This window comes from Gopherus flavomarginatus, unplaced genomic scaffold, assembly GCF_025201925.1.
Source record: "Gopherus flavomarginatus isolate rGopFla2 unplaced genomic scaffold, rGopFla2.mat.asm mat_scaffold_89_arrow_ctg1, whole genome shotgun sequence".
Taxonomy (NCBI): Eukaryota; Metazoa; Chordata; order Testudines; family Testudinidae; genus Gopherus; species Gopherus flavomarginatus.
The window spans coordinates 337,663-364,237 of record NW_026115175.1 but is presented as its reverse complement, the minus strand read 5'-3'; the positions used below and the strand labels follow the sequence as shown (position 1 = coordinate 364,237).

Here is a 26,575-nt window from a genome sequence, read left to right as displayed (position 1 = left end):
CAGCCAACCCCGTACCCCCTGCCTTGCCTTCAGCCCTGCACCAACCCGTCTCCAGCCAACCCCTGCCACACCCCGCTGCCTGAAGCCAGCCAGTCCCGCACTCCTTTGTCTCCAGCCCTGCCAACCCATGCCGCACCCTCCCTGTGGCCCTGCCTGAAGCCAGCCAGCCCACCCCACACCTCTTGTCTCCAGCCTGCCCCACACCCCTTGCCCAGCCTGCAGCCAGACCCTACCTCTCGCATCCTCCCCCTCCCCCACCTCCAGCCAGCCCCATGTTCACTGGTGCCCTGCAGTTCCGAGGGAAGTAACCCTGCACACCTGCTTCAATGAGATGGGCAGGGAGCAGCTGGGACCCACACATGTGCACCCTAGCACACCCTAAGGGAGTGGCAGAGCTCATTTCTAGTTCAGACCCATCTTTTTAAAAAAGAACTTTTAGGTAGGGTTAACATACATCTGTACTTTCCCGGACATGTCAGGCTTTTTGGTTCTTAAATCGCCATCTGGGAGGAAAATACGGACGTATGGTAACCCTACTGGTACAAAAAATACATACTGTGGCAGAACTTTTTATAGGGAACCGGTTGTTAAGAACTGAAAGGCTTTTTTTTCCCCAGTCATCCCTGCGGGGCCCCGCACTTCCTAAAGCCGGCCTGCCAGCCACGGCCGGGATTCAAAGGGCTCTGGGCTGCTCGCAGAGATTCCCGGCCGCAGCTGAGGTTTAAAGGTCTCAGGGCTCCCCACCGCCACGGGCAGCCCAGAGCCCTTTGAATCCCGGCAGCAGCTGAGATTTAAAGGGCTCAGGGATCCCTGTGGCTGCAGGCAGCACAGAGCCCTTTGAATCCTGGCGGCAGCTCCAGGGGATGGAGTGAGGCTGGGATTTCAAGGGCTCAGGCTCCCCTCAGCAGCAGGAGCTCTGGGACCTTTAAATCCCTGCCCCAGCCCTGAAAAGCTCCGGGTTCCCCCAGTCGTCAGAGCCCCAGGCCCTTTAATTTGACCCTGAGAGCTCCCAGCCACCTCTTTGGCTGGGAGTCCCTGGTTGATTTAACATCAAGTAACACCTCCCCACCACCAACCTTCCTTTTTGACCCACAGCTGTTTTGGTGGGGCGGCGCTGGGGAAGGAGGATTTGTTTCTGCAAGACTGGGCGGGGTGTTTCCACCAGGCTGGGAGGTCCTGAGTGGGGGGTGTTTCCGCAGGGCCGGGGGGTTTCGGTCCTCAGCTGTTTTCTTTGGAGCATTGTGGCCCTCGCTGTTTTACTCAAAGTACTGTACAGGAACTTTTCAGGGGAATTAAGGCAAAATGCCACATTTATTAGTAATACAGGTATCAATTAATACTCTATGATATGCACATGAGATATATATCACAGTCATGCATTCACGCACACACACAGACATAAACACACTCCGTCTTGCTGTTGTTACCAACTAGTTGCTCCCCTTAACTGCACTGGCCAGGTGAGTTAGATGGGGGAGGGGTGGAGCCGGGCTTCTACCGATCCAAATCAATGGTCCGATGGTGACAAGACGAGATCCGGGGTCCTTCTGCAAGACACCTCGCATTTATAGCAGCTTCCCTCTTATGCAAATCTAGACCAGATTCAGAATCTGGGTCTGCGTCCGTTGGTCTTTGTGCTGCTTTTCTCTGGGTGTTGTCCCAATGCTGCTCAAAGAGGGTGTTTTCTAAAGAAGGTGCTAGCTTCTATCATAACCTTAGTCCCAGATTTGGACCTTAGCGTCCAAAATATGGGGGTTAGCATGAAAACCTCCAAGCTTAGTTACCAGCTTGGACCTGGTACTTGCTGCCACCACCCAAAAAATTAGAGTGTTTTGGGGCACTCTGGTCCCCCTGAAAAACCTTCCCTGGGGACCCCAAGACCCAAATCCCTTGAGTCTCACAACAAAGGGAAATAATCCTTTTTCCCTTCCCCCCTCTCTGTTCCCAGTCCTGGAAACAAAAGTACTTTCCTATTCCCCCAGAGGGAATGCAAAATCAGGCTAGCAAATCCAACACACAGATCTCCCTTGCTTTCTTCCTCCCACCAATTCCCTGGTGAGTACAGACTCAATTTCCCTGAAATTTCCCAGTAAAGAAAACTTCAACAGGTCTTAAACGAAAGCTTTATATAAAAAAGAAAGGAAAAATACATACAAATGGTCTCTCTGTATTAAGATGACACAATACAGGGTCAATTGCTTAAAAGAATATTGAATAAACAGCCTTATTCAAAAAGAATACAAATCAAAGCACTCCAGCACTTATATTCATGCAAATATCAAAGAAAAGAAACCATATAACTTACTAGCTGATCTCTTTGTCCTTACACTTAGAAACAGAAGACTAGAAAGTAGAAACTACTTCTCCAAAGCTCAGAGAAAGCAGGCAGACAGAAAACAAAGACTCAGACACAAACTTCCCTCCACCCAGAGTTGAAAAAAATCCGGTTTCCTGATTGGTCCTCTGGTCAGGTGCTTCAGGTGAAAGAGACATTAACCCTTAGCTATCTGTTTATGACAGGCCATCAATATGTCTGCTCTTCTTTATTGGGCCCACTTGACAAGTTGTATTGTCCTTTGCTCTGGCTCCCATTCCCTCTTCAACTGTTGTAGCTGTCTGGAGGTGGGTGTCTTCCAAGCCTCACTCATTCACACCTCATTCAGTCAATAGAGCAATTGATTACAGAGTGCGGGGGAAGATCTTATTCTACTTCTAGCAAAAAGGCACATGTTTTCTTTTACTTTAACTATACTATCCTTAGGGGCTATAACATTTGATACAAAGTTTTCTACCAATTCTCTATATAGGGATCTAATACAAAGTTGTATGAAAATAGAGAGGCACAATGCCAAGTCATATGAATTACAAAATAACATCATGCCGGATGCAATGTCATAAAGATAAAGATACTTAATACAAAATAACACAATGCAACGTTATAAAGATTTATAGAGATAGTTAATACAGAGATTTCTCTACATCACCACTTTACGAGTTGTGCAGGCCTGCTGACGGCATTCGCGGGGCTTCTTGCTCGTGTGGATTCTCTGATGCTGAATAAGGTGAGAGCTGCGATTGAAGGTTTTCCCGCACTCACTGCATTCATAGGACCCCTCCTGTGTGTGGATTCTCTGATGCCGAATAAGGTGTGAGCTGCGACTGAAAGTTTTCCCGCACTCACTGCATTCAGGAGGGAGAGGATAGCTCAGTGGTTTGAGCATTGGCCTACTAAACCCAGGGTTGTAAGTTCAATCCTTGAGGGAACCATTTGGGAATTGGTCCTGCTTTGAGCAGGGGGTTGGACTAGATGATCTTTTGAGGTCCTTTCCAACCCTTATAAGCTAGGATTCTATGATAGGATCTCTTCCCTGTGTGGATTCTCTGATGCCCAATAAGGTGCGAGCTGCGACTGAAAGTTTTCCCGCACTCATTGCATTCACAGGGCCTCTCCCCTGTGTGGATTCTCTGATGTTGAGAAAGGCCTGATCTGTAAGTGAAGTTTTTCCCACACTCAGCACATGTATTTTTTTTGCTTTTCCCTGCAGATTTCCTGCTGTATTCTGGTTTCCTTAAGGCCCTTCTGAGTTCCCTGACAGGAAATAAATTTATCCATTTTCTCCCCTGGCTGGTTTCCCTGCTCTTTTTCTGGTCTGTGCTGAACCTCACACGTCATTGCATCACCTGCTGTGATAGAGACAGAAACCTCAAACAGGGATGGAAAGGGGAAGGCCAAACCAAAACAAGTGCTGGAGAGAGGACAAATAAAAATCAGGAACTCAGCTCCCCCCAACAGGAGAGAGGAGGGGATCAATTCAGCCTTCACATCCCATCCAACTTCACAGGGGGAAGGGAGAAAGCTACTGCCCGGTGTCTGCTAGCATCTATAGGAAGCCTTGAGCTATATTTACCCTGCGGATGCGACCCCTGCTATGGACAATAATGAACTGAGAGACTTCCCAAGAGCTTTGTAGGGCATCCTAGATGTTTCCTTCAGGCACTTACAGATTCTGAGTTGGTTTAATGTTTCCTCATCTGTGCGGGGAGATCTCAGGATCTCTCTTTCCTCTGAACCCTGGAGCTCTGGGACCCATGGCTCTTCCCCTTGTTCCAGCTGGGAGATCATATCACGTTGGAAAACCAGAAACTCCGCTCAGATGAAAGAAAACAAAGGAGTTCAGTTGATTTCATACATCTTGATCATCAAAAACATTCTGTTAATTTATCTTCAGTGCTTAGTGTGACCTAGTGTGCCTGGGGCAGTCCTCACTGAAAATGCCAAGGTCAGAGCAGGCTGAAAAAGGGAGAGCAGATGCTCCCCATACTGGTGGTTAACACTGAAGTTAAACTCACTGACCAGTCACAAACTGTGTTTCTGATCCCACACACTGGTTAACGAGACTCTGAAAAAAGAAATCACACGGCCCCCTTTATTGCATGACAGTTCTCTGACTCCTAATCAGCAACTAGGTCCCGTACAGTGAGAGGTTATTTAAAAACTCTGCTCACTGTGATACAGCATGGCCAGAGGGCAGCAGGAGAGTGATCCTAATTGGATCCAGGAAGTGGGTGGGTAGAAGGTTAGCCACATTACCCAGGTTTGGATCTCATCCAAAATACCATGCTGCCAGCCAATCCTTTAGCAATTAAACTAAATGTTTAGAAGAAAGAACAAATGAAAGAATGAAGTTAAATTCCATCCTTCCAGACAATTCTTTAGCATCTAAACTAAAGGTTTAAAAGAAAGAAAGACAGAAAGAATTTAAATGGAAAAGCAGTCAGATACATTCCAAAATGGATATATCAGGTTCTTAGCAGTATTGGTGAGTTGCTGGCTTGAAAGTCTGTCTGGAACGCATCCACAGCTTGGATGGGTCATTCAGTCCTTTGTTCCAGGGTTCAGTTTGTAGAGAAGTTGCTCCAGAGGTAGGAAGGGGGATTGAAGACAAGATGGAGATGATGCAGCTGCGCTTTATATTCCTTTTGCCATGTGGCTTGTACTTCCTGTGTCCCAAACACAAGCTTCACAGCACATGGCATGGAAAAGCTTTGGAGGTTTCATTACACAGGCAAACCCCGGCATGTCTTGCTGACTCAATAGGTGTGTCCCCTTGGTCCATAGGTTCATTGTACAGCTGATGACCCTCAATGGGCCATCAAACATGCTAGGCAATGTTGATGCCAATATGTCTGGGGGTGTCACCCAGAAAAACTGCACAAGTCTGGAAATACAGATATACCTTACATATCTGTAACTCACAATACAAAGGTGATAGAAACATAGAAACAAAATTATCATACTTGGCAAATCATAACATTTTCACTGACACTTTACATGGCATACCTAGCATGATTCTTTCCAATTTTATCAGATTATATTATTTTATTATTAATACCAAAGTGTCTCACAATTTCATGCAGTCTCACACTTGCTAAACTAGTGAATTCCCAGGACCAGTTCCCCAGGTCCTTGAAGATGCCAAACATTGTGCTTATGAGGGATTGAAATACCCACATATCTGCTGGGAACACACACACAGACACTGTGTCAATCTGTACCCCTGTGTTCACTCTTCTAGAAAATTATGATCAATTTTGTACCCAGTATGGCTTGTGAGGTATCATTAGAAAACACATAACCTACTGAATATTATCCTCCTGTTAAAATGTGTAGTAACACTGTATGTAAAATTGTGAGATTTTACAGTATGATATTAAGAAAAATTTACAGCTCTGGGGAACACCCACAGACCAGTTCCTCAGAGACAGCAAGGCAAACAGCTGGTCAAACAGCCATTCTCCTGCAGCGGGAAGGTGTGAAGACATTAAGGGCTGGTCTACACTACGGGGGGAAATCGATCTTAGATACGCAAATTCAGCTACGTGAATAACGTAACTGAAGTCGAATATCTAAGATCGGATTACTCACCCATCCTCACCGCGCGGGATCGATGTCCGCGGCTCCCCCTGTCAAATCAGCAACTCCGTTGGGGTTGGTGTTGTTCCGGAATTGATATAAGCGCGCTCGGGGATCGATATATGGCGTCTAGATGAGACGCCATATATCGATCCCCGAGCAATCGATTTTAACCCGCCGATACGGTGGGTAGTCTAGATGTAGCCTTACATTCCATCACAGGGACCTATTGAGGCTGTTGTGGAAAACGACCACAGGATTAATATTTGAATCAGCTCAGCCTGAGGCTCTTTTCTTGGTTACAAGCACGCAGGGGGCGACAGCTATTGGAATACTGTTCCTGAGCTAAAAATCACACAAGCCTTTTACAGCTTAAAACCACAAACAATGACACATACGTTGCACGTTAATTTCCTTATTTGGAATATATTGCAAAATATGATGCAGGTCAAAAGCAAGCTGAACAATCAGTTTTCCATATTTGGCCTTTCCTGTTATTTTTATTACACCTGGTGATATGGGAGCAAGACTCTCCATGTCTCAAGAAATGTCACTACCAACCTAGGCCATTTTCACATGCTGGGGTGCAATCCAGATCAGCGAGGAGTTGTGTCATCTGTAATCCTGGGTGAGATTCAGTGTTCTGCTGCTGGAGCTCCCCTGTCTGGATACTCCCAGCCAGCGTTCAAGGACGCACTGAGTGTCTGTATGATAAGTAACCCTGGACTGGCAGCTCTGACTCCAGCCGCCTGCTTGTTACACCCCAAGCACATTCTGGTTTGGGTAGAGAAGGCTCAGGGTTTGAGAGAAGGCTGGGGGTAGGAAGCTTCTGTTCATTATGCTGGACCTAACCCCAGTTTTACTTGAGTAAAGAGGAGATATTTGACATTGTGTGATGCTGCTCCTGTGCTCTGTTCCCAAAGTGTTCTGCAGCAGAGGAGGGTCTCTGGTAGTATGTATGTTACTGGCCTATTGGGGTGATGCTGAAACAGGACAGGGTACAGATGGCATTGTGGGGGTGGCATGAACCTTCACTCTTCATTTCCCCTTCCAAGAACAGAAGGGACAGGAATCCTTACCCAGCAAGACCATCGTCTCATAGTTCCCCTGCATGACATCTCTGTAGAGGGCTCTCTGAGTGGGGTCCAGCAGAGTCCCCTCTTCCCTGGAGAAATACACAGCCACCTCCTCGAAGGTCACCGGCCCCTGAAAGAGCAGGAGTCCAATACTCAGTACCTGCTGACCCACTCACAACCCCACTATTCACGGAACAGCAGCACCAGGGAAATGGAAGCTCCGGGAGGCACATGTTAACAGAGTCCCACCCCACCTTGCTTACAGCAGCCAGGAGGCATCAGAGGGTAGAAAGAGAGAACCTTTGTGTCTCCCATCTGGCAGACAGAAGCAGGGTCTTCACATTTATCACATAGCTACTAGCCAGAGCTTAATATAGGAGATGGGGCTGTCTCTGGACCCTGATAGTGGCTCCCTGGTAGGAATCCAAGCACTCTCCAAATAAAATATATGGAAGAAAGGGGAAGTCAATCATAAAGAATAGAAGTTAGAAGGTCAGAATTGTAGTGCCCATTAACAAAGGTTTAGAGAAAATAGAGCCTATCAAACTAACGGGATATCCTTATTGGATGAGATCAAAAGTTTGGTTGCAGCTAATAGTATTGATGTAATATACCTAAACTTCCGTAAGGGACATGACTTGATTAGCACAATATTTTTACTAAAAAAAACTAGAATGATACAAAATAAACACGGCATACATTAAATAGATTAAAAACTCTGATAGTAAATGGGGAACCATGATCGAGTGGATTTCTTTCTAGCAGGTTCCTGCAGGGATTGGTTCTTGGCCCTGTGCTATTTAACATTCTTATCCATGACTTAGAAGAGAGTACAAAATCATCACTGATAAAGTTTACAGTTGCCACAAAGATTGGGGTTGGTGGTAATTAATGAAATGTCAGTAGATTCAGGCTCCATCGCTGAGAGTCTGGGAAGTTGTCCCAGCCCTGGCTGGAGGGTTATTTCCTGTTCCACAAAGAGGGGAAGTTCCATTCCCAACTCCTGTGCCTTGAAATTAGGACCTATCTGACACTACACCCCCATATTCATCATAGTGGTATGATTATAATATGGTTAGGACATAATTATGATCTATTTTGTAGAAGATGCATCATGTGTGGTGTCACTGGAAAAGTTCTGATTTGCTGAATATGATTATCCTATTTGTGTGCACATATCATGTTCGTATCTGAAGTTATGGATATTGACTCTGTATCTGTATTTCAAATGTGCTTACTCTGGGTAACACCCACAATGAGCCTTTCAGGTACAACAATGAAGAAGCCAGACAGTGCTGATGGCTCAACAAAGACAATGGACTGTGGAAGAGCTTAGCCTTCCTGTGAATGTTTCAGCCAGCCTATGAGTCATGGCTACTATGACTCAGCAGGGCCTGTGACCAGACCACATGACACTAAACTCCATTTTAGTACCTGTATTTTTCCACAAACTGGACTAGGAACTGAGTTTGGAACAAAAGGTTCCCACCATATGGAAAAGCTACATAAGGTGGGGTGTGACATCATCTCTTGGCCTCATTCTCCACACAAGAGAACTTCTGGAAACACCTGAGAAACAAAAACGGATGTGGGGGAAGTGCTGCTCCCAGGATCAAGAGATTTCTAGCTTGTGTATGGAAACTTGGGGGACTGCTTGTACCATCAGTCAGGGTGAGAAATTGCTAATTCAAATTCTATCCATCTAGCATGTTAGACTTAGTCTGAGTTTTGGTTATTTGCTAAATAATCTGCTTTGATCTGTTTGTTATCACTTATAATCACTTAATCTATCTTTCTGCAGTTAATAAACTTGTTTGATGCTTTATCTTAACCAGCGTATTTTGAGTGAAGTGTCTGGGGAAAATCTCAGCTTGTTGTGCACATCTGTCCCATATCGAGGGGAAGGGGAACTACATTAATGAGCTTGTATTATAGAGATCCCTGTGCACTATAAGATGGTATCATTCTGGATTTATACTACAGCAAGTGTGCAAGGTTGGGGAGTGGGAAATTGGCTCTTGTCTTCTATCTGTCCTTGAGTGGCTTAGGTAACGCACTCAGGTAGCTTAGTTGGCTGCATGGCGCCACCTGCTGTTGTGTTGGGTGATAACAGGCCCTGGAGAGGCTGGCGAAATCTCCAGCAAAGCAGTGTGAGAAGGGCCAGCCCAGCGTGAGGGTTAGAGGACACAGCAGTTCCCAGAAGCTCCACAAACTGCCTCCTGGGGGTGACAACCCATCACGCCCTACACTACACAAGTCTCAGCAGGTTTGTCACATGCTGTCCCCTCCCTTTCTCCACCCGAGATATTTCCTGCTTCCCACCACCTCTAGCAATTCCCACCCTCTTATGCATTTACTGCTCCTCAACCTCCAAGCAGAGCCCGCCACCCTGATAATCTCTTACCTGAGCCAGCTCCATTGCAGCCATTTCCTTGCCCCTGGGAGGACGAGATGATCTGCAGCGAAACATGGATGTTATTCTCTGGCCTGCCGGGGTGAAAAGGGCAAGGTGTGAGAATTCAGACTAGGCTTTTGTCCATTCCCCAAGCCGATTCCCCCCAGCTTTTCCCCTGCTAATGCACATTCTAGGTTCTAGCACACTGTGAAGCACAGAGTGACCTTATTCCAGTACAGGCCTAGCCCCCTCCCACCAGGGTGTAACCCTCTGACACATGGGGAAACCCTCCCAGTAACAGTCTCTCTCTTACACGTATCAAGTTTGCGGACAACACCAAGCTGGGAGGGGTTGTAAGTGCTTTGGAGGATTGGATTAAAATTCAAAATGATCTGGACAAACGGGAGAAATGATCTGAAGTAAATAGGATCAAATTCAGTAGAGACAAGTGCAAAGTACTCCACGTTGGAAGGAACAATCGGAGGCCAGAGAAGAGCAGAAACAAAGGAGTCACTTTGGGGGATTCTCCCTGTCATTGTCCCCAAGGCAGCTGTCTCAGGTTTACAAAGGTGTTTCATGTTCCAGCCTTTGTACAGTCTCTCCTGGGAGTGCCCCTTTCATGGACTGGGCCTAGTTTTAGTTTTTGGTAGTTAACAATCTTGGTTTATTGTTCATCTAACCAGTATGTGTGGATTGAAGTGTGTTGGAAACTCTGTTTGGGATAACAAGCTGGTGCATGTCATTTTCCGCTGATGAAATGACAGACTTCATATGAGCTTGGGTCGTTCAGTAGCGTGCTAGACAGTGCAAGATGCACATTTCTGGGGGAAAGTTGGGCACTTGAGAATTTGCTGGTTTTCTCCTGAGGTGTAATTCATGAGTGGCTGTCTAGCAGCACTCAATACTGTGTAGCTGGGAGTGAGTTACATGCTGCAGACTGTGTGTTAATTGGCCAAGAGGGGCTGTTCTCGCGGGAAAACAGTGGAAAAGGCACCCCATGCTGGAGGACTGAGGTACAGCTATTTAACAGTCCAGATTGTACTCTGGGTAACATCACAGACACTCATTATGACAGAGCCTCTTACAACACAGAGAGAGTAAATCCATGTCCCAGAAATCGAAGACTCCAGACAGAGGGCAAGTGTCCCTGGCACTGCTTCTTGCTGACAGAGAGGTTCAGAGACAGTGCGAGATCCTGGGGAAGCTGGGAACAGGAAGCATGGGCTGGCGGGGTTCGGTGGAGAAAGGGAACAGGAAGGGCAGGGATATTACTGAATCCAGGATCTTAGCAGTACTAGATGACAGGATAGCACATAGTGCAGCCCATTGGAAAACACAATCCCAACTATACATACAAAATGATGGGGTCTAAATTAGTTGTTTCCACTCAAGAGAGTGATCTTGGAGTCACTGTGGATAGTTCTCTGAAAACATCCACTCAATGTGCAGCAGCAGTGAAAAAAAGTGAACAATGTAGGAAATAATTAAGAAAGTGATAGATATGACAGAATATCTCATAGATCATATTTGTAAAAACAGCAAATAAATCCATGATACACCCACATCTTGAATACTGCATGCACATGTCACCCCATCTCAAAAATAGAAATATTGGAATTGGAAAAGGTTCAGAAAAGGGCAAGAAAAATGATTAGGGGTATGGGACAGTTATGCCAGACCTAACCCCCAGTTTCACTTGAGCAAACAGGAGATATTTGACACTGTGCAATACGGCTCCTGTGCTCTGTTCCCAAAGTGTTCTGCAGCAGAGGAGGGTCTCTGGTATTATGTGTGTCACTGGCCTATTGGGGTGATGCTGAAACAGGACAGGGTACAGATGGCATTGTGGGGGTGGCGTGAACCTTCACTCTTCATTTCCCCTTCCAAGAACAGAAGGGACAGGAACCCTTACCCAGCGAGGTCACAGTCTCATAGTTCTCCTGCATGACATCCCAGTAGAGGGCTCTCTGAGTGGGGTCCAGCAGAGCCCACTCTTCCCTGGTGAAATACATAGCCATCTCCTTGAAGGTCACCAGCCCCTGAAAGAGTAAGAGTCCAACACTAAGGACTTGCTGCCCCACTATTTGTGGCAGAGAAGAGTGAATCAAATGGAAGCTCTGGGTGGATCATAGTCAGGAGAGTCCCACCTCGACCTGGCTCAGAGTATCCAGCAAATGCCAGGGTGAGAGGATGAAGAGAGAGCCCCTTATCTCTCCCAGCATATCCATCACCCCCCTACTAGCCACTGACTGATACAGGAGATGGAGCCCCTAGCAGGGTCCAGGGAGAGCTCGCTGGTAGGATGCCCAACACCCTCCTCATTGTGAGGAGTGGGATATGAAGGGAGAGGCAGCTCCAATAAGCCTGACTCATGGGTGTCCCCTTTATATCTCACAGCAGCTGATGGTTAATGAGGTCAGGCTCCAGCACTAGGAGTCTGGTCAGTTTGACTAGCTCCATGTAGGTGGGTTATTTTCTCTCTTCACAAATTAGGGCATTTCCACCTCCAAACCTCCTGGGTCTGTTCCTAGAATCTAGGCCACTTAGTAAATAACTCCCAGCAGGTCTGCCACACCCTGGCCTCCTCCTTTCCCCACGCTGTGAATTTCCTGCCCCGCTCCAACCTCCAAACCAGACTCTGCAAACCTTCCCACCTCTGGTGTATTTGCTCTCCCTTTCCTCCAGCAGGAACCCACCAGCAACCCCCCGATAATCTCTACCTGGACTGACTCCACTGCAGCCATTTCTCTTCCCTGTCCCACGCCAGGCTGGGATGAGCTGGAGCAAAACATTCTGCAGCCTGTCTGGGGGAGAAGGGCAGTTGTGGGCGTTTCAGAACCGGTTTTAGTTAATTTCACATCACAATTCCCCCAGGCCCTTTCCCTGCAGACAGACACCCTAGATTCTGTCATGCTGGGAAATGCTCAATCTGTTTATTACAATTTAGACCTGGCCCCTCCTGCCAGGCTAAGTCCACAGACACATTTTTAACCTCCCTTCTCTCTCCCCTCACCCCTTCTCTGAACACAAGGCTAGAAAAGAGCAGAACCAAAGGAGTCACTGTGGGGGATTCCCTCAGACACTGACCCCACGGCAGCCACACCCAGCAGGGGGAATATGGAGTCAGGAACTGGCTTTTGCTCTGTCTGATCCTTGTTTTGTTCACTGGAAAGTGGTTCTGCCCCAGGATGCAGCAATACATGTGTCTGGGTGGACTAGAGAGCTGGAAATCTCTCCCCCACATTCATTTCTCCCACTGCCCCTTTCAGTCTCTCCTTCCCCTGTCCTCTCTCCCTGCCCCTCTGGCTGGGACAGTCCCATTCCTGGGGGCTTGGCTCTCCCATGGCTGGATTTCCTCCTGGCAACCGCTAATGGGAGGAGAAATGAGGTGGTGGTGTTTGTGCAGAGTCACTTTCTTGCCAGACCCTAGGACATTCCCTGAGGTCTTTCAGTTACCTGGAGACTCTGGCTCAGAATTTAGTAGTAACAGGGCCCAGGACTGCCCTAGGGGGCTAGGACCAGCTGCAGAAAGTCATCCCCTGGGCCGGGCAGAGAAGAAGCTTTAATTAAGGTCACTTCCCAGCACAGAGCCCCACTGGGGGAGCAGCAGCTGCCAAGCCTGGTCTCCCAGATCACAATGGAGGCTGCAGCATCTGACCCAGGAAGCTGAACCCCAATATCCTGAGCAGAGAGGGACGGAGTGTATGAGCAGCTTCCCTCCTTTAGCTCTCTGGGGAGAGCAGCTAATGGGAGCCCCTCCTCACAGGGAGAATGGCTGATCTCATTTGACCCACTGTCCATCTGGAATCACTCCTTGTCTTTCCATACAGTGACTCTGGATTAACAACGGTCTCAATGACACCGGATTTCAGAAAGAATGAGTTCAGAACGCTGTGGAAAAGACCATCGTGTGGCAGTGCTGACTCCCTTCCCACTTCCCTCACCCCCGCAGATCTAGGACAAGGACTGGGGGCAAAAATTTTCCAAACGGAACCGAAAGTTCCTGCAGTTTTCAAAAGAGGAGAAAAGTAAATTCTGTGAATTCACACTAACAGTGATTGCTAAGTGGACAGAAAGTTATCACAGTGACAGGGCACGTGACTGGGGAATGGACTTGGTGACCTGGTGACCAGGAGCCAGGACTCTGGTACAAGTTGACCAGAGAGAAGGATTATGGTTAGCAGCAGCCCCCAGAAACCCCCTAGTACCCAGAGCCCAGACCCCCCAGCCAGGGGCCCCAGACACCCCCCAGCCAGGATCCCATCAGATATTCCCTGGGACGCAGCCCCCAGAGTCCCTGGCCAGGGACCCCAGATACCCCTCAAAGCCCCACCGGCCAGAGAACCCCCACCACACCATGATTGCCAGGTTGGGAATCCCAAAGGGTTCCCCCCACCAAGAGCCCCCAGCAGCCAGGGACCCCCTCAAGGGACCCCCCCACCACTGGGAACTCAGTCCCTCACTGCCTGCCTAGGAACTTCCCCACCCTCCAGAACGATCTACCCTGACATTTGCCTGGGACCCCCTCCTCTGCCCAGTGTGACCCCCTGATGCTTTACAGTGCGACCCATCACTCTGCTTCCCTGGCATGCCCTCACCTAGTGCCAGGGATCCCCTCCCCCAGCTCTGTGCACTGGGCATGGCAACAAAACCAGGAACCAGCGGGGGAAGCACAGACAGAGCCCCTGGCACAGAACCAGGCTCCCTCTAACCCTCTGTCCCGCCTCCCCAAGAGACACCCACCCCCACTGTTCTGCAGCCACCAGGCCCAAAGCGATACCCACCTCCAGGACCCATAGCCTCAGGGATGGGCACATCAGAACCACCACCCCCGAAAACCCCAAACCTCCACAACCCACCAACCTGACTAGGGTACCCCCTGCCCAGCCACCCAGAGGCCTCCCCCTACCACAATGCCCCTTCAGCTGCAATCTCCCCACACAGACACCTTCCCTGCCCCTGCAAGTGTTACCTCACAGAGTGTGAGAAGTGGCTAGAAAGTTAACACCACCTCCTGCTGGCCAGTCACACAGGCAGAGGGAGCCTGGGGAGTGCTTCTTTAACAGGAGAATGGAAGGCCTGGAGGGCAAGAAAGATCCACGGGCTGTCACTAGCAAATAATGGCCACCATGGATCCACCCCAGAGGCGGCTGCATCTTAGCACATTGGGAAACAACCCATCATATTCAATTAGAAATAAAACAACTAGAGAGAAGTGGGGCAAATATTTGGGGTATTTTATATCAATCTTTGAGACATGCAGAGAGAACCCTGTCACAAACGACATTTGATAACATGAGAGAAAACCATCAAGATCGGAGGGGATTTGATGTTGCTATTAAATAACTAGTGGAAAAGGGGGACTGTTGGACTGGATTTTATATGACTGTCCAATACATAAACAGAATGTGATGGTGCCCCCTGGCCACGGGGCAACCATTCACGTGAGCAGCTCAGAGCCCTTTGAGGAGCTGATTTAAGGGCGGGGGGGGGGAGCTGGAAGGCTCCCTGGACAATGGAAGGGGGCCGCAGGGGAATTGGGAAATGGGGTCTGGGCAGTCTCCATGGAGGATATGCTCCTCCCTTCCCTTCCCTGCCCTGGCAGAGAACGGGAACCTCATCCCATCCCACTCCAGTGGGAGCCATGTTCTGGGGAATGACCCAGGGCAACAATTTCCCACCCAAACAAGGACAAATCGCTGCAAATAAAATGGGTGGGAAAATCCACCCCCCATCGGAGAGATTTTAAATTGACATTTGAGAAGTATGGAGAGAAAAGGGAAAATCAGAGGCAATTAGAGAGCTGATCATTGGCGGGGGGGAGAGGAGAATCTTCCTGGATTTTATAGCCACGTGTGATAATGAGAGAGAAAAGGGGAAATCTTGAGAGAATGTGTGTGTGGGAGGAAGTGGCAAAAACAGGGACAGGATCCAGTTAACTCACCTCCCTCCCACCCCGGGAATGTCCTGGCTGCACAGAGACAGATCTACCCCCCCCACCCCAGTGACCTCCCCCCCCTGCAACTCCGGCTTCTCCTCCCCCCTCGACACCTCCGCCCTCACACCAAAGGGGGGGGCTCTGCCAGCGCCTCCCCCTGAGCTCAACTCCTGCTCCTCCCCCCAGCCCGGATTGTGCCCTTTAGCCCCCCACGAACCCTGCCTCCAGCTGCCTGACCCCACCCCGCCCATCAATTTCCTGCTCTGCGCCCGCCCCTCCCACGCTGCCTGTTACTTCTCCGCCCCGCTCCAGCCCCGCCCCCAGCGCCCGGCGGAACGTTACGGCTGGTCCGGGCAGGGGGAAGGGCAGCGGCTTCAGCGGCTGTTACTGGGCATGCGCAGTGCCCGGGAATAGCACATTGCTATGGGGAGGGATTTAATACACCGCCCACCCCCGCCTGGCCCGGGGTCTGCCCCTCCCCCCCACACGAAGGCCGGGCCCCGGCCCCCCCATCCTAGCAGGGCGGGCAGACGGATCCTCCTGCAGCTCCACTGGGGCCGAGGCGCCTTCAAGGCTTCTCCCAGGCTCCCTGGGGCAGAGTCACTTTCCTGCCCCCCAGCGCCTCTCATTCCCCGGGGGCTCCGGGTCACAATGTCCCATCGCCCTTCCCCCGCCTGCAGCTCCGGCTTCTCCCCTCCCGCCCCCGCCAGCCACACCAAGGGGAACCCCCGGGCCCCAGTCTCTGTCCCCACCTGGATCCCAGCGGGGCTGTGGGCAGATCCTGGCTGCAGCTGAGACCAGCGGCTCCGCTCCCGCTCGGGCAGCTCCAGCGCTGCTGGCAACACGTGGAGAACCAGGAAGCAGCTGTTCAGCCCGGGCTCTGCGTCACAATGTGCCAGAGCCCCGCCCCCAGGAGCTGCCCCGCCCCCGGGCTGTGCCAGAGCCCCGCCCCCAGGAGCTGTCCCACCCCCGGGCTGTGCCAGAGCCCCACCCCCAGGAGCTGCCCTGCCCGTGGGCTGTGCCAGAACCCCGCCCCCAGGAGCTGCTCCTCCCCCGCTCCGTGCTGGAGCCCCGCCCCCAGGAGCTGCCCCGCCACTGCTCTGTGCTGGAGCCCCGCCCCGAGGAGCTGCCCCGCCCCCGAGCTGAGCCAGAGCCCCGCCCCCAGGAGCTGCCCGCACCTGGGATGTGTTAGAGCCCCGCCCCCTGGAATTTCCCCATGTTGGGTCTCTGAGCTTTGTTCTCCTGCCGCCTTCTTCCCAGCACCCCCTGCTCCCTTCCTGTGTCTGCAAACATCCCCCCTCCCCCGGGGCCGGCTGCAGTGCTCGCTGAGGTTGACTCCAGTGGCTGAAGTTGCCTCCATCTCTGCTTCACCTGGAGGGGGAGAGACAAAGAGAGGAGATGGTCCCAGGGTTTGAAACCAGAATCAGGGGGCAAGGAAAGAAGGACTGTTTGGAAAGGTGGGGTTTTTTTGTGGGGGGGGGGTGAGCCAGAGGGATTCAGAAGAAGTTGGGCAGCAGAGGCTCAGGGAAATTGAGGGGAACCTCCTGGGTGTCTCAGCGTTGCCCAGGGTTTGTACAGCACCTTGCATAATATGGGGTCTGATCTCAGTCATGGTCTGTGCAGCACCTGGGAGCCCTGATGTCTGTTTCCTGATCACAGGCTCTGGGAATGGAGAGAGGGAAACCTCAGCACCTGAAGGTTAATGCAGCCCTGTGTGCAACCCCTGCTAGGGTGATCCGACAGCAAATGTGAAAAATTGGGATGGGGGTGGGGTTAATAGGCACCTATATAAGAAAAAGACCCAAAAATCGGGACATCTAGTCATGCTAGTCCCTGCTGTTCTCATAAGGGGTCGGCTTAGAGAGGGTTTGGCTACACTTGCAGCTGTCCAGCGCTGGGAGTTAAAGCTGTCTTCCTACAGCTGTTTAGGGAAAGCGCTGCAGTGTGGACACACTGACAGCTACCAGCACTCTGTCATGGCCACATTTGCAGCGCTGTTGGGAGTGGTGCATTATGGGCAGCTATCCCAGCATTCAAGTGGCTGCAATGTGCTTTTCAAAAGAGGAGGGTGGGGTGGAGTGTGACACGGAGCGTGGGGGAGACAGAGCGAGTGGATTTTTGGAGCTGACACTGTGTCAGCTCCCTGCCTGGCAAGTTCAAGCCTCCTCCCCCACCCCTCTCTCATTCACTAAATGCAAATAGCCGCCTTTGTTTTTTTCCTCACAGACCAGATAAGCCGCTGATCCAAAACAGACCCCCCCTCCCCCGTGCCCACCCGGCTGCTTCTCTCCTCAAGCAAACACCAGCTGTGGGTGTTCCAAAGGGATCCCCCTGCCTCTGCTCATTCACTGCAAACAGTAACTGTGTTTGGTTTTTAGATAAGCAGCTCCGGGAGCCTTGAGCTCACAACAAAACAAACAGAGGCATCACACCAAAACAAAGAGCGTTATCTCTACTTAAAAGCATTATGGGAAGGTTCCGGAGGTCAGTGACAGCGTAGTAAGATTAATCACTGTTTACACTGGCACCCCAGCGCTGCATCACCAGCTCTGTTCTCTTTATTCCTCTCGTCGAGGTGGAGCACATGCAGCACTGTAGCCAGGGAGATACAGCGCTGTATGTGCCTTGCCAGTGTGGACGGGGAGTAAGTTACAGCGCTGTAAAGCCACCACCTGCACTGTAACTCTCCAGTGTAGCCAAGGCCTGAGATGTAGTAATAATAGCAGCCAAGAATCCGGTGGCACCTTCTAGACTAACAGACGTATTGGAGCATGAGCTGTCGTGGGTGAATACCCACTTCGTCAGATGCAACAATAGTCCCATATGGGCTAGTGGTCAGGATTCCTGGTTTTCACCCAGGTGGCCTGGGTTCAACTTCTGGTGTGGGAAGAGTGCAGAGCTTTTGCCCAGAGTGGGGGCAGGAAATGAACAGGAAGGGATCCTGCCAGCAGTGGAGTTAGACAGTGTAGGGAGGGGACCCCAGAAGTGGGGGTGGGGCAGTGGTTTGGGGGGAGATGAGGGAAGGATCCCAGCAGTGCGGGAAGTTGACAACCTGGAGAGCACAGGCCTGGAATGGGGACCTGGAAGAGTGAATGTGTCCCTCTAAACCCATCAACTGCAGACTAGGCAGGCTTGGAAGGATTGTGTATTTGTTGGTAAATGTCAATTTCTGTGTAAACACACAACCCAATGGCAAAATATTTCCATCAATAATCATCAAAATTGACAGATGGGCAAAGTAAGAAACATGCTGCTTGAGAACTTATCATGTTGTAGGAGCAGCAGTGATCTGTATGCTCTGTATAACCTGTATGCTCAAAAGGTCTGTTAAACTCCCCCAGCTTGTGTCCTTTCCCGCTTTGAATGCCTGTGAAGTGGCTTTCCCACTCTCCTTTGTACCTCCAGTGAATGCCCTTCACCCGGCCCATCTGGCCAGTGGTTCGCTGTGTTACATTCTATTGCACCTCAGGGAGACTGATCTTCATCGCACCGTCCATCGCTGCGCTGTGGGACACTTACCTTAAAGGATCCTGACATCTCCACTGCCAGGCCTGTCCTGGGAGCAGTGAGTATGAGTGTGACACCCTCCCCCATCCCTTCTTTTGAGCTTAGCTATCAAGCTAATAAATGTGCTGCTTTCTGCCAAACTCTGGGGGGGAGGGGCATTATTAGTCCTCTCTAAGCTTACTAACTGACCCAATTTTGGGTAACACAAGCAACATTGTTTGATCTGTTATTGTACCAAAGGGGGAGATGGTTGTCTATAAAGGAGGGTGAAGACTAAATGCCTCTGATGAGAATGGGATTTGAACCCCTGCAGGCAGAGCATAATGGGGTAGCAGTCCATCACCTTAACCACTCGGTCACCTCATCTGAGCTGTCAAAAAACGGACAGGAGGAGAAATCTAAGGCCGGCAGAGATAGGGACACTAAGGAGTTTTTAAATACTAAGCGAAAGCAGGGTCTGAATGAGCTCCCCTCTCTCACCTAGTGAGGAGCTGGGGAAAGACTTCCGGAACAGACCGTGTTTGCATAGACACACCTACTCTGCCTAGCTATGCAGCATGATGGGGCCGCTTCCCCAAAATGACCAGTTTGGGATGGTCTTGGGTTACAAATGACTTTAGGATTGAGTGGAATGAAATGTTATTCTCCTTCCTGTATGAGTGAAGGGCAGCAGAACATACCTAGTCCGTCCTGATGGAGGGGTAGGTGAGTGAGGAATAGCTTTTATTGGACTGCAGAGAAGTGATTGAGGACGTCACCCTAAACCAGTGGTCCCCAAACATTTCACATTGTGCCCTCTTAGCCATGGCTGTGGCCCCTCGGAAGCCACGGTCAAGAACCGGGGCTGGGAGGAGTGGGGCTGTTGCTTGCTGGGGTGAGGGGTGCGGACAGGGGTAAAGGGGTCGACGCCGGGCTGGGAGCCAGAGTCTCAGGCTGAGAGTGGGGTTGGGGAAGAGCTGTGGCAGAGTGGTGCTCCCTCCCTGCCCTCTATGTGGGCTGGCTCAGGTCCTGAGGTGCCCCCATGAATGTTCCTCTGTGTCCCCCTAGGAGTCGCACCCCACATTATGGGGACCACTGAACCCTACTCGCTAAGCCAGGGCTAGTGATGCCAAACCCCCGGGAAAGGGAGAACAAGTGTGGGGGCCCCAGCACCAGAACCATGCCCCTACCTTCTGTCTGTGGCTCTACCCCCTGCCACCCATGGCCCCATCCACTGTCACTTCTGTTCCACCCCTTCCCCCACCAGCCCCACCCTATCACTCCTTTACCCCTGCCTCGCTGTGGCCCTGAAACCAGAGAAGCTCTGTGCCCCTGCTGCAGCCCCCGGGCTGTAGCAGGGAGTGGGAGCTCCTCCAGCCCTGGGGCTGACATAGGGGAGACTTTTCCAGGGGGACCTAACTTGGCCAGGGCCCCTGATCATGGGCCCCACTGTCCCCTTGGCAGTGCAAGGTTTGGGGAGGCTGAGCCCCCTTGTCATAAACAGATAGCTAAGGGTTAATGTTCTTTTACCTATAAAGGGGTAACACCAGTAACCTAAAACACCTGACCAGAGGACCAATCAGGAAACAAGACTTTTTCAAATCTGGGTGGAGGGAAGTTTGTGTGTGAGTTCTTTGTTCTTTGTCTTGTGTCTGTGGCGTCTCGGCTATGAGAGTGATTTTTCTATCTCCTGCCTTTCTAATCTTCTGTTTCCAAGTTGTAAGTACAAAGATAATAAGACAATAAGTTTATATTGGGTTTTTTTGTATTTACATGTGTGTAGTTGCTGGAATGTTTAAATTGTATTCTTTTTGGATAAGGCTGTTTATTCATTTTTTTCTTTTAAGCAAATAACCCTGTATTTGTCACCTTAATACAGAGAGACCATTTTTATGTCCTTTTCTTTCTTTTTATATAAAGCTTTCTTTTTAAGACCTGTTGGATTTTTTCTTTAGTGGGGACTCCAGGGAATTGAGTCTGCAGCTCACCAGGGAATTGGTGGGAGGAAGAAGTCAGGGGGAAAATCTCGTTGTGTTAGATTTACTAGCCTGACTTTGCATACCCTCTGGGTAAGGGGGAAGAGAGATTAGCTATCTTGGTACTTCTATTTCCAGGACTGGAAACAGGGAGGGGGGAGTCCCTCTGTTTAGATTCACGGAGCTTGCTTCTGTATATCTCTCCAGGAACCCAGGGAGGGAACACCTGGAGGGGAGGAGGGGGAAGGGAAATGGTTTATTCCCCTTTGTTGTGAGACTCAAGGCATCTGAGTCTGGGGGTCCCCCGGGGAAGGTTTTGGGGAGACCACAGCGAGCCAGGCACTGTATAAATCCCTGGCTGCTGGCAGCTTTACCAGGTCCAAGCTGGTAACTAAGCTTGGAGGTTTTCATGCTAACACCCATATTTTGGACGCTAAGGTCCAAATCTGGGAAAAAATGTTATGACGCCCCTCCCCCCTGAGCCTCCATTACGAGCCGCCCAGGCTACCACTGCTCAGTGTGTGGCCAGTCTCTGTGTTTTCTGCTGCTCGTTCTGGGGAGCCTGGCCGGCCTTAGGGGTGGTGCCCCCCGATAGCCGCCCAGGGCTCCAGGGGTCAAATGGCACCGTGTGGCAGTGCAAAGGTGCTCACTGCTCTCCCCTGCCCCAATGCTCCTCCATGGGTCCATAGAGGTTTGAGGGGAGTAAGGAGCAACCCTATGTGCTCCATGCGTCCTGGTCACTTTTCCCACTTGGGCTGTGCTGTGAGGGGAGCATCAGAAGCTGCTGCTCTCTGCCCTCCCGCTATGCAGCCCGGCTGAGGAAAGTGACCTGGATGCAGGGAGCTCGGATGATCTCACTTCTTGCCCCCACATCCCACAACCCCTAGGGGTGCCCAGATGAGCAGCGTTCCAGGGAGGAGTGGGGGGCAGCAATGCCAGCTGCTCCATGCACACAGGTCAGTCTCCCCATGTGGGTGCAGGAGGGGATGCAAGGGTTTCTGTGATGCCTATTCTATCAATATCGTCACTCAATACCAGGCACTCAAATTCACCAGTCTTAGTACTTAGACGTTTAGCGTTTGTATTTAAGCACTTCTAAAATGTGTCCCATTTTAGCTGTCTGCTATTACATGATGTAATTGAGGGAGACTCTTTCATTTCACTGTTTCTCATCAGAACCTACCTGTACATTATCATCTTCCATCCTCTCCACCTTACTAGGCTATAGAGAATCCCTGTGAATAGTTCCTCTCCTAACGGATGTCTCTGTCTGAACCCTGTGCTCCTCAGCGCCTGTCGGCTTTCCCCAGCTCTGAGGCTGTGTCTACACCGCGCACCTTACCACGGTGCAGCTGTGCCACTCTAACCGTGCCATTGTAAGGTGCGCTGTGTGGCCGTCCTTATCGCTGAGAGAGAGCTTCCCCGGCAACAAAGCCAAACTACCTCCAATGAGGGGCAGGAGCTTTGTCACCGGGAGCACAGCTCCACCTATGATGCGCTGTTCACACTGCCGCTTTTCATGGCTCAAATTTTGGCATTCGGGGAGTGTTTTTTCTCACCGCAGAGAGACAAAATTTTTAGCAACAAAAGCCGAAATTAAAAAAAACTCCTCTGCAACCTATTTAATTTTACCTTTATACAACCTTTATACTGCCTCCAGTTCTGGTATCCTCATTTGAAAAAGATGTTGTGAAATTGGAGCTAGGGCAGCAAAGAGCCACCAAATGTTCTGAGGGCTGGAGAAAAATGCCTTCCAGTGAGCTATTGAAAGAGCTCAACCTGTTTAGCTTATCAAAAGAAGATTGAAAGGTGATTTCATTGAAATGTTGAAGGGCCTTAATGGAGAGAAAAGATTGGGTATTTACGGGCTCTTGAATGGAGCAGAGAAAGGCATAACAAGACCCAATGGCTGGAAAGTGAAAAGAGACAAATTCATATTACAACTGAGGCACAATAGTCAACAGCGAGGATGATTCACCACAGGAGCAAGCTACCAAGGAAAGTGGTGGATTCACCATCTCCTGATGTCATTTAATGAAGACTAGATGCCTTTCTGGAATGTGTTTGCCCCCAAAGTAGCTGTTATGTCATACAGGAGGCCTGTGATATGCAGGTTAGATGCTCTAATGGTGTCTTCTGACCATGAAGTCGACTAATTTCTGAAAAACTGAGTGTAGCATTGGGAGCAGCGTCTGATGTTTTCCTGTCTAGCCGGCTTGCTGCCTAGAACGAACGCTCCTTGAGTGGGGTGATCCACAGGGAGTAGCTCAAACCTCCAAAGTGCCTGGCCAGGGGCAGGACATTAGCCCAGCAAGGGAGGGGTGTGGCAGTGACATCACAAAGGCCTTTTGCAGGACCTCAGACTATTGGTCAAAGGTGGTGGGGAGGTGGTGACCTCACAGAGAGATGCTGACATCAGCCAGGCAGGACAGGGGCGAGGGGCCAGGGAAACCTCAGAGACCTCTGTGGCTTTGCTTCAGCACGTTTCCTTCTCCAGGTCTCTCTTTGAGGACTGAGAGATTATTTGGGGTCATGGACGTGAGCGCCAGGAGGAACCTCTTTCGAGTTTCCTCCTTCCCTTGTAGTGATTTTACTAGAAAACAGCCGTCCCTGTTTAGAAGGTAAGAGCCTCCTGGAGGTTTGAAACCTGTTCAGTCTGATCTATCTGGTGACAAGTGAATTCTAGGCATGGAAAACACGAGCTTGAGGCAGAATTTTAGTGCGCACCTGGGATTTTGTCCCTTAGAATCGCTGGGGACATTAGGGTTTGTCCTTTTTGTTTCACCTCTTCCTCCATCCCTCCCTCCTCTTCTTCTCTTGCTTCTTTTGTCCTTTCTCCTGTTCCCTTCCCAACAACAGGACGGAGGTGTGTGTGTGTGTGTTGCAGGGAAGTCCTCTGCAGCTCCCACTATGGAAGGTCCACCCAAAAATGTGGGACTGAAATAGTGCTCGGGCAGTGATCCCCACCGGTGACCTGGGCCATCCTTTGGGCTCTCTGGTGAGAACCCTCAGCCTCCCGTCCTCCGTCTCTACCCTGATTGGTTGAGCAGGGGGATGTTGACAGGGAGGAGACTCAGGTCCTTGTTGTTCTCTTTTAAGATCAAGTAAATAAGTCAGAACCAGTTCTATCTTTGATTAATTTTGCTGCTTCTCTGCATTAATTGTCTCTGAGCAGTTGATGATTCCCTCTAACATTGCAGTTCTCCTCAAATACTTGCTGAATAATTACTGTCACTGTTGTTGGTCTGGAGCTCATCTGAGAGCACAGTATTCAGGTCATTCAATGTCTGAAATTCAAGATCCGATGGTTTGTTTGAAAATCAGGGCTCTTCGATCCTATTCCCAACACTGCCTCTGACGGGCTGTGTGACCTAAGACAAGTCAATTCTTCTTTCTCAGCCTGAGCTTCTCCCTCTTTCAAGTAGGGATAATAATGATCCGCTCTTACCTACCTCATGGTGGGTGAAGGATGCGGATCCATTTGGGAGTGTCACTAGAAGTAGTGCATAATATGAAGTTTCCCAGATTATGACATAATAGATTAGCTGAAATCGTCTATTTTATTTGTATTTTTTTATTTTGAAATTGTTAATAGTAGCAACGACTTAGCTCAGATTGAAGCATCTTATCTAATGGTTGAGATGTAAGTGTCTCCTCTTTGTGTGCGAGGAGACAATTTAACACACTCTGACAAAGAGGAGATGCTTTTGTTTTGCAACAAAATATTTTTGCAAAGATCTTTCATCCCACTTGTTATGATTCTGAGAAACAAACTGGTTTAGTCTAAATGGGATTTTCGGACAGAAACCGTTTGAATGAAATTTTCCCACCATCTCGATTCCTGGGCGCTGGGGTGTTTTCATCTGTTAGAACAGGAGTCAGAACTGGTTGCTTCTCTTTCTGGCTCTGCCATCGCCTTGTTGTGTAGGCCTTGGGTAGGTCACTTCCCTTCTCCCATCTGTCCAATCGGAACAGGAACAGTTCTCGAACTATGGGCAGTTTAGAGCCCAAGTGAGATAAGGGGTATTAAAGCCCTCTGTGAAGGAGAAAGGGGAGTTTCACAGTGTTTAGCACCAAGGAATTCTAAAGTTTGCTAAAATGTCTAGTCTGTGGAAACAAGAAATGGTCGGGGCCAAACTTATTAACCACTGCCTTTTTAAAGCCCATTCAAAGATGTGAGTCCCTATCTTTTAGGTACCTGTGGTTCTTTGCCAGCAGCAGAGAAGAGGTTCCTGCCTCCGTTTTTGTGGCCTTAACAAACCAGGTGTTGTGCCCCAGTTCTCGTCTGAGACCCCTGAAAAAGAACATCTTCCCATCCATGAACAAGACAGGACCTATCTTTCAAAGGGGAACAAAAAGACCTCTGGGACTTACAGACTAGCTAGCCTGACTGCCATAGCTGGAGAGATCCTGCAATACATTCTTAAACACTCAGTTTGTCAGCAGCACCTACAGGATGATTTGGTTCTTCTGACTAGTGAGCGTGGAATTGTCAAGAACAAATCATTCCAAACCAATCCTCTTTCCTTCTTTGGCAGGGTTCTGGGCCTGGTAGAGGTGAGTAAACAATAGATGGGATCTAGCTTGGTGTTACTAAGGCTTTCGACACAGTCCCATAGGACATTCTCAGAAGCAAACGAGGGAAATGTAGTCCAGCTGCAATCAGTGTAATGTGGGTGCAGAGCTGGTTGAAAGCCAAGACTCCAGGAGCCCTTCTCCATGTTTAGCTGCCCAACGGGGAGGGTGAACCTAGTGGGTCTGGCAGGGATCAGTCCGGTGTCAGGTACTATTCTATATTTTCATGAATGATTTGGAAAATGGAGTGGAGAGCATGCTCCTAAAGTTTACAACTGACACCAAGCACTTTGGAGCACAGGATTGAAATTCAAAACACCCTTAACAAATTGGAGACTTGGTCTTCTTGAGCCAAACTCCATGGTTAGGGCTCTCTCTCTACACTGGGCTGAAGTGAAACCCCAGAGCCAAGCACTCCTCCTGGGCAGTGAGCTCCGACCTTGAATGGTCAGATGCTGCTTAGCACTGTCAGAGCAGCTTTTGCTGGGGGATTCTCCCAGCACTTTCCAATAGCGGGAAGGTATGAAATCCCCATTTGACTGCTGGGGACAGAGCCCGAGAGTGGGGAGCAACTTGCCCAAAGTCCCCAGAAAAAGGAAAACAACCAGCAGAGGAACCAATAGGAAACCCAGCAATGGAACTCAGGAGTCCTGGGGGTGTGCTGTGGTGACCAGATGTCCCAATTTTATAGGGACAGTCCGAATTTTGGGGTCTTATCTAGGATCCTATTACCCCCCACGCCGTCCCGATTTTTCACACTTGCTGTCTGGTCACCCTAGGGTGTGCACATGTGTGGGTCCCAGCTGCTCCCTGCCCCCCTCGTTGAAGCAGATGTGCAGGGTTACTGCCCTGGGAAGTGCAGGGCACCAGTGGATGTGGGGTTGGCTGGAGGTAGGGTCTGGCTTCAGGCAGGGCAAGGGCTGCGTGGCTGGCTGGCTTCTGGCAGGGGGGTGCATCAGGGGTTGGCTGGAGACAGGGCAGGGAGGATGCGGCTGGTGCAGGCAAAGCAGAAGGTGCAGGGCTGGCTGGAGACAGAGGCTGACTGCCGGCAGGGCAGGGCAGGGGGTGCAGGGCTGGCTGCAGGCAGGGCCGGTGCAAGGAAGTTTCATGCCCTAGGCGAAACTTCCACCTTGCACCCTCCCCCCCCGCACCCCTGCCCTGAGGCGCCCCACCCGTGGCAGCTCCCCCCTCCACCCTGAGGCTCCCCTCTTGTGG

General features: G+C 50.2%; 1 protein-coding gene across 1 annotated transcript in view; it reads right to left on the bottom strand.

Annotated features, from left to right (window-relative positions):
• Nucleotides 1–5,722: 5,722 nt before the first annotated feature.
• Nucleotides 5,723–26,575, bottom strand: part of LOC127042669 (zinc finger protein 558-like) — a 187,519-nt gene continuing 166,666 nt past the window's right edge. Inside the window, exons 3-6 of the mRNA XM_050935944.1 lie at nucleotides 11,298–11,424; nucleotides 9,395–9,477; nucleotides 7,097–7,120; nucleotides 5,723–5,728 (exon numbers count right to left, since the gene is read on the bottom strand). Of these exons, the coding sequence (XP_050791901.1) occupies nucleotides 5,723–5,728; nucleotides 7,097–7,120; nucleotides 9,395–9,477; nucleotides 11,298–11,424 (240 nt within the window). The remainder of the gene's footprint in view (nucleotides 5,729–7,096; nucleotides 7,121–9,394; nucleotides 9,478–11,297; nucleotides 11,425–26,575) is intronic.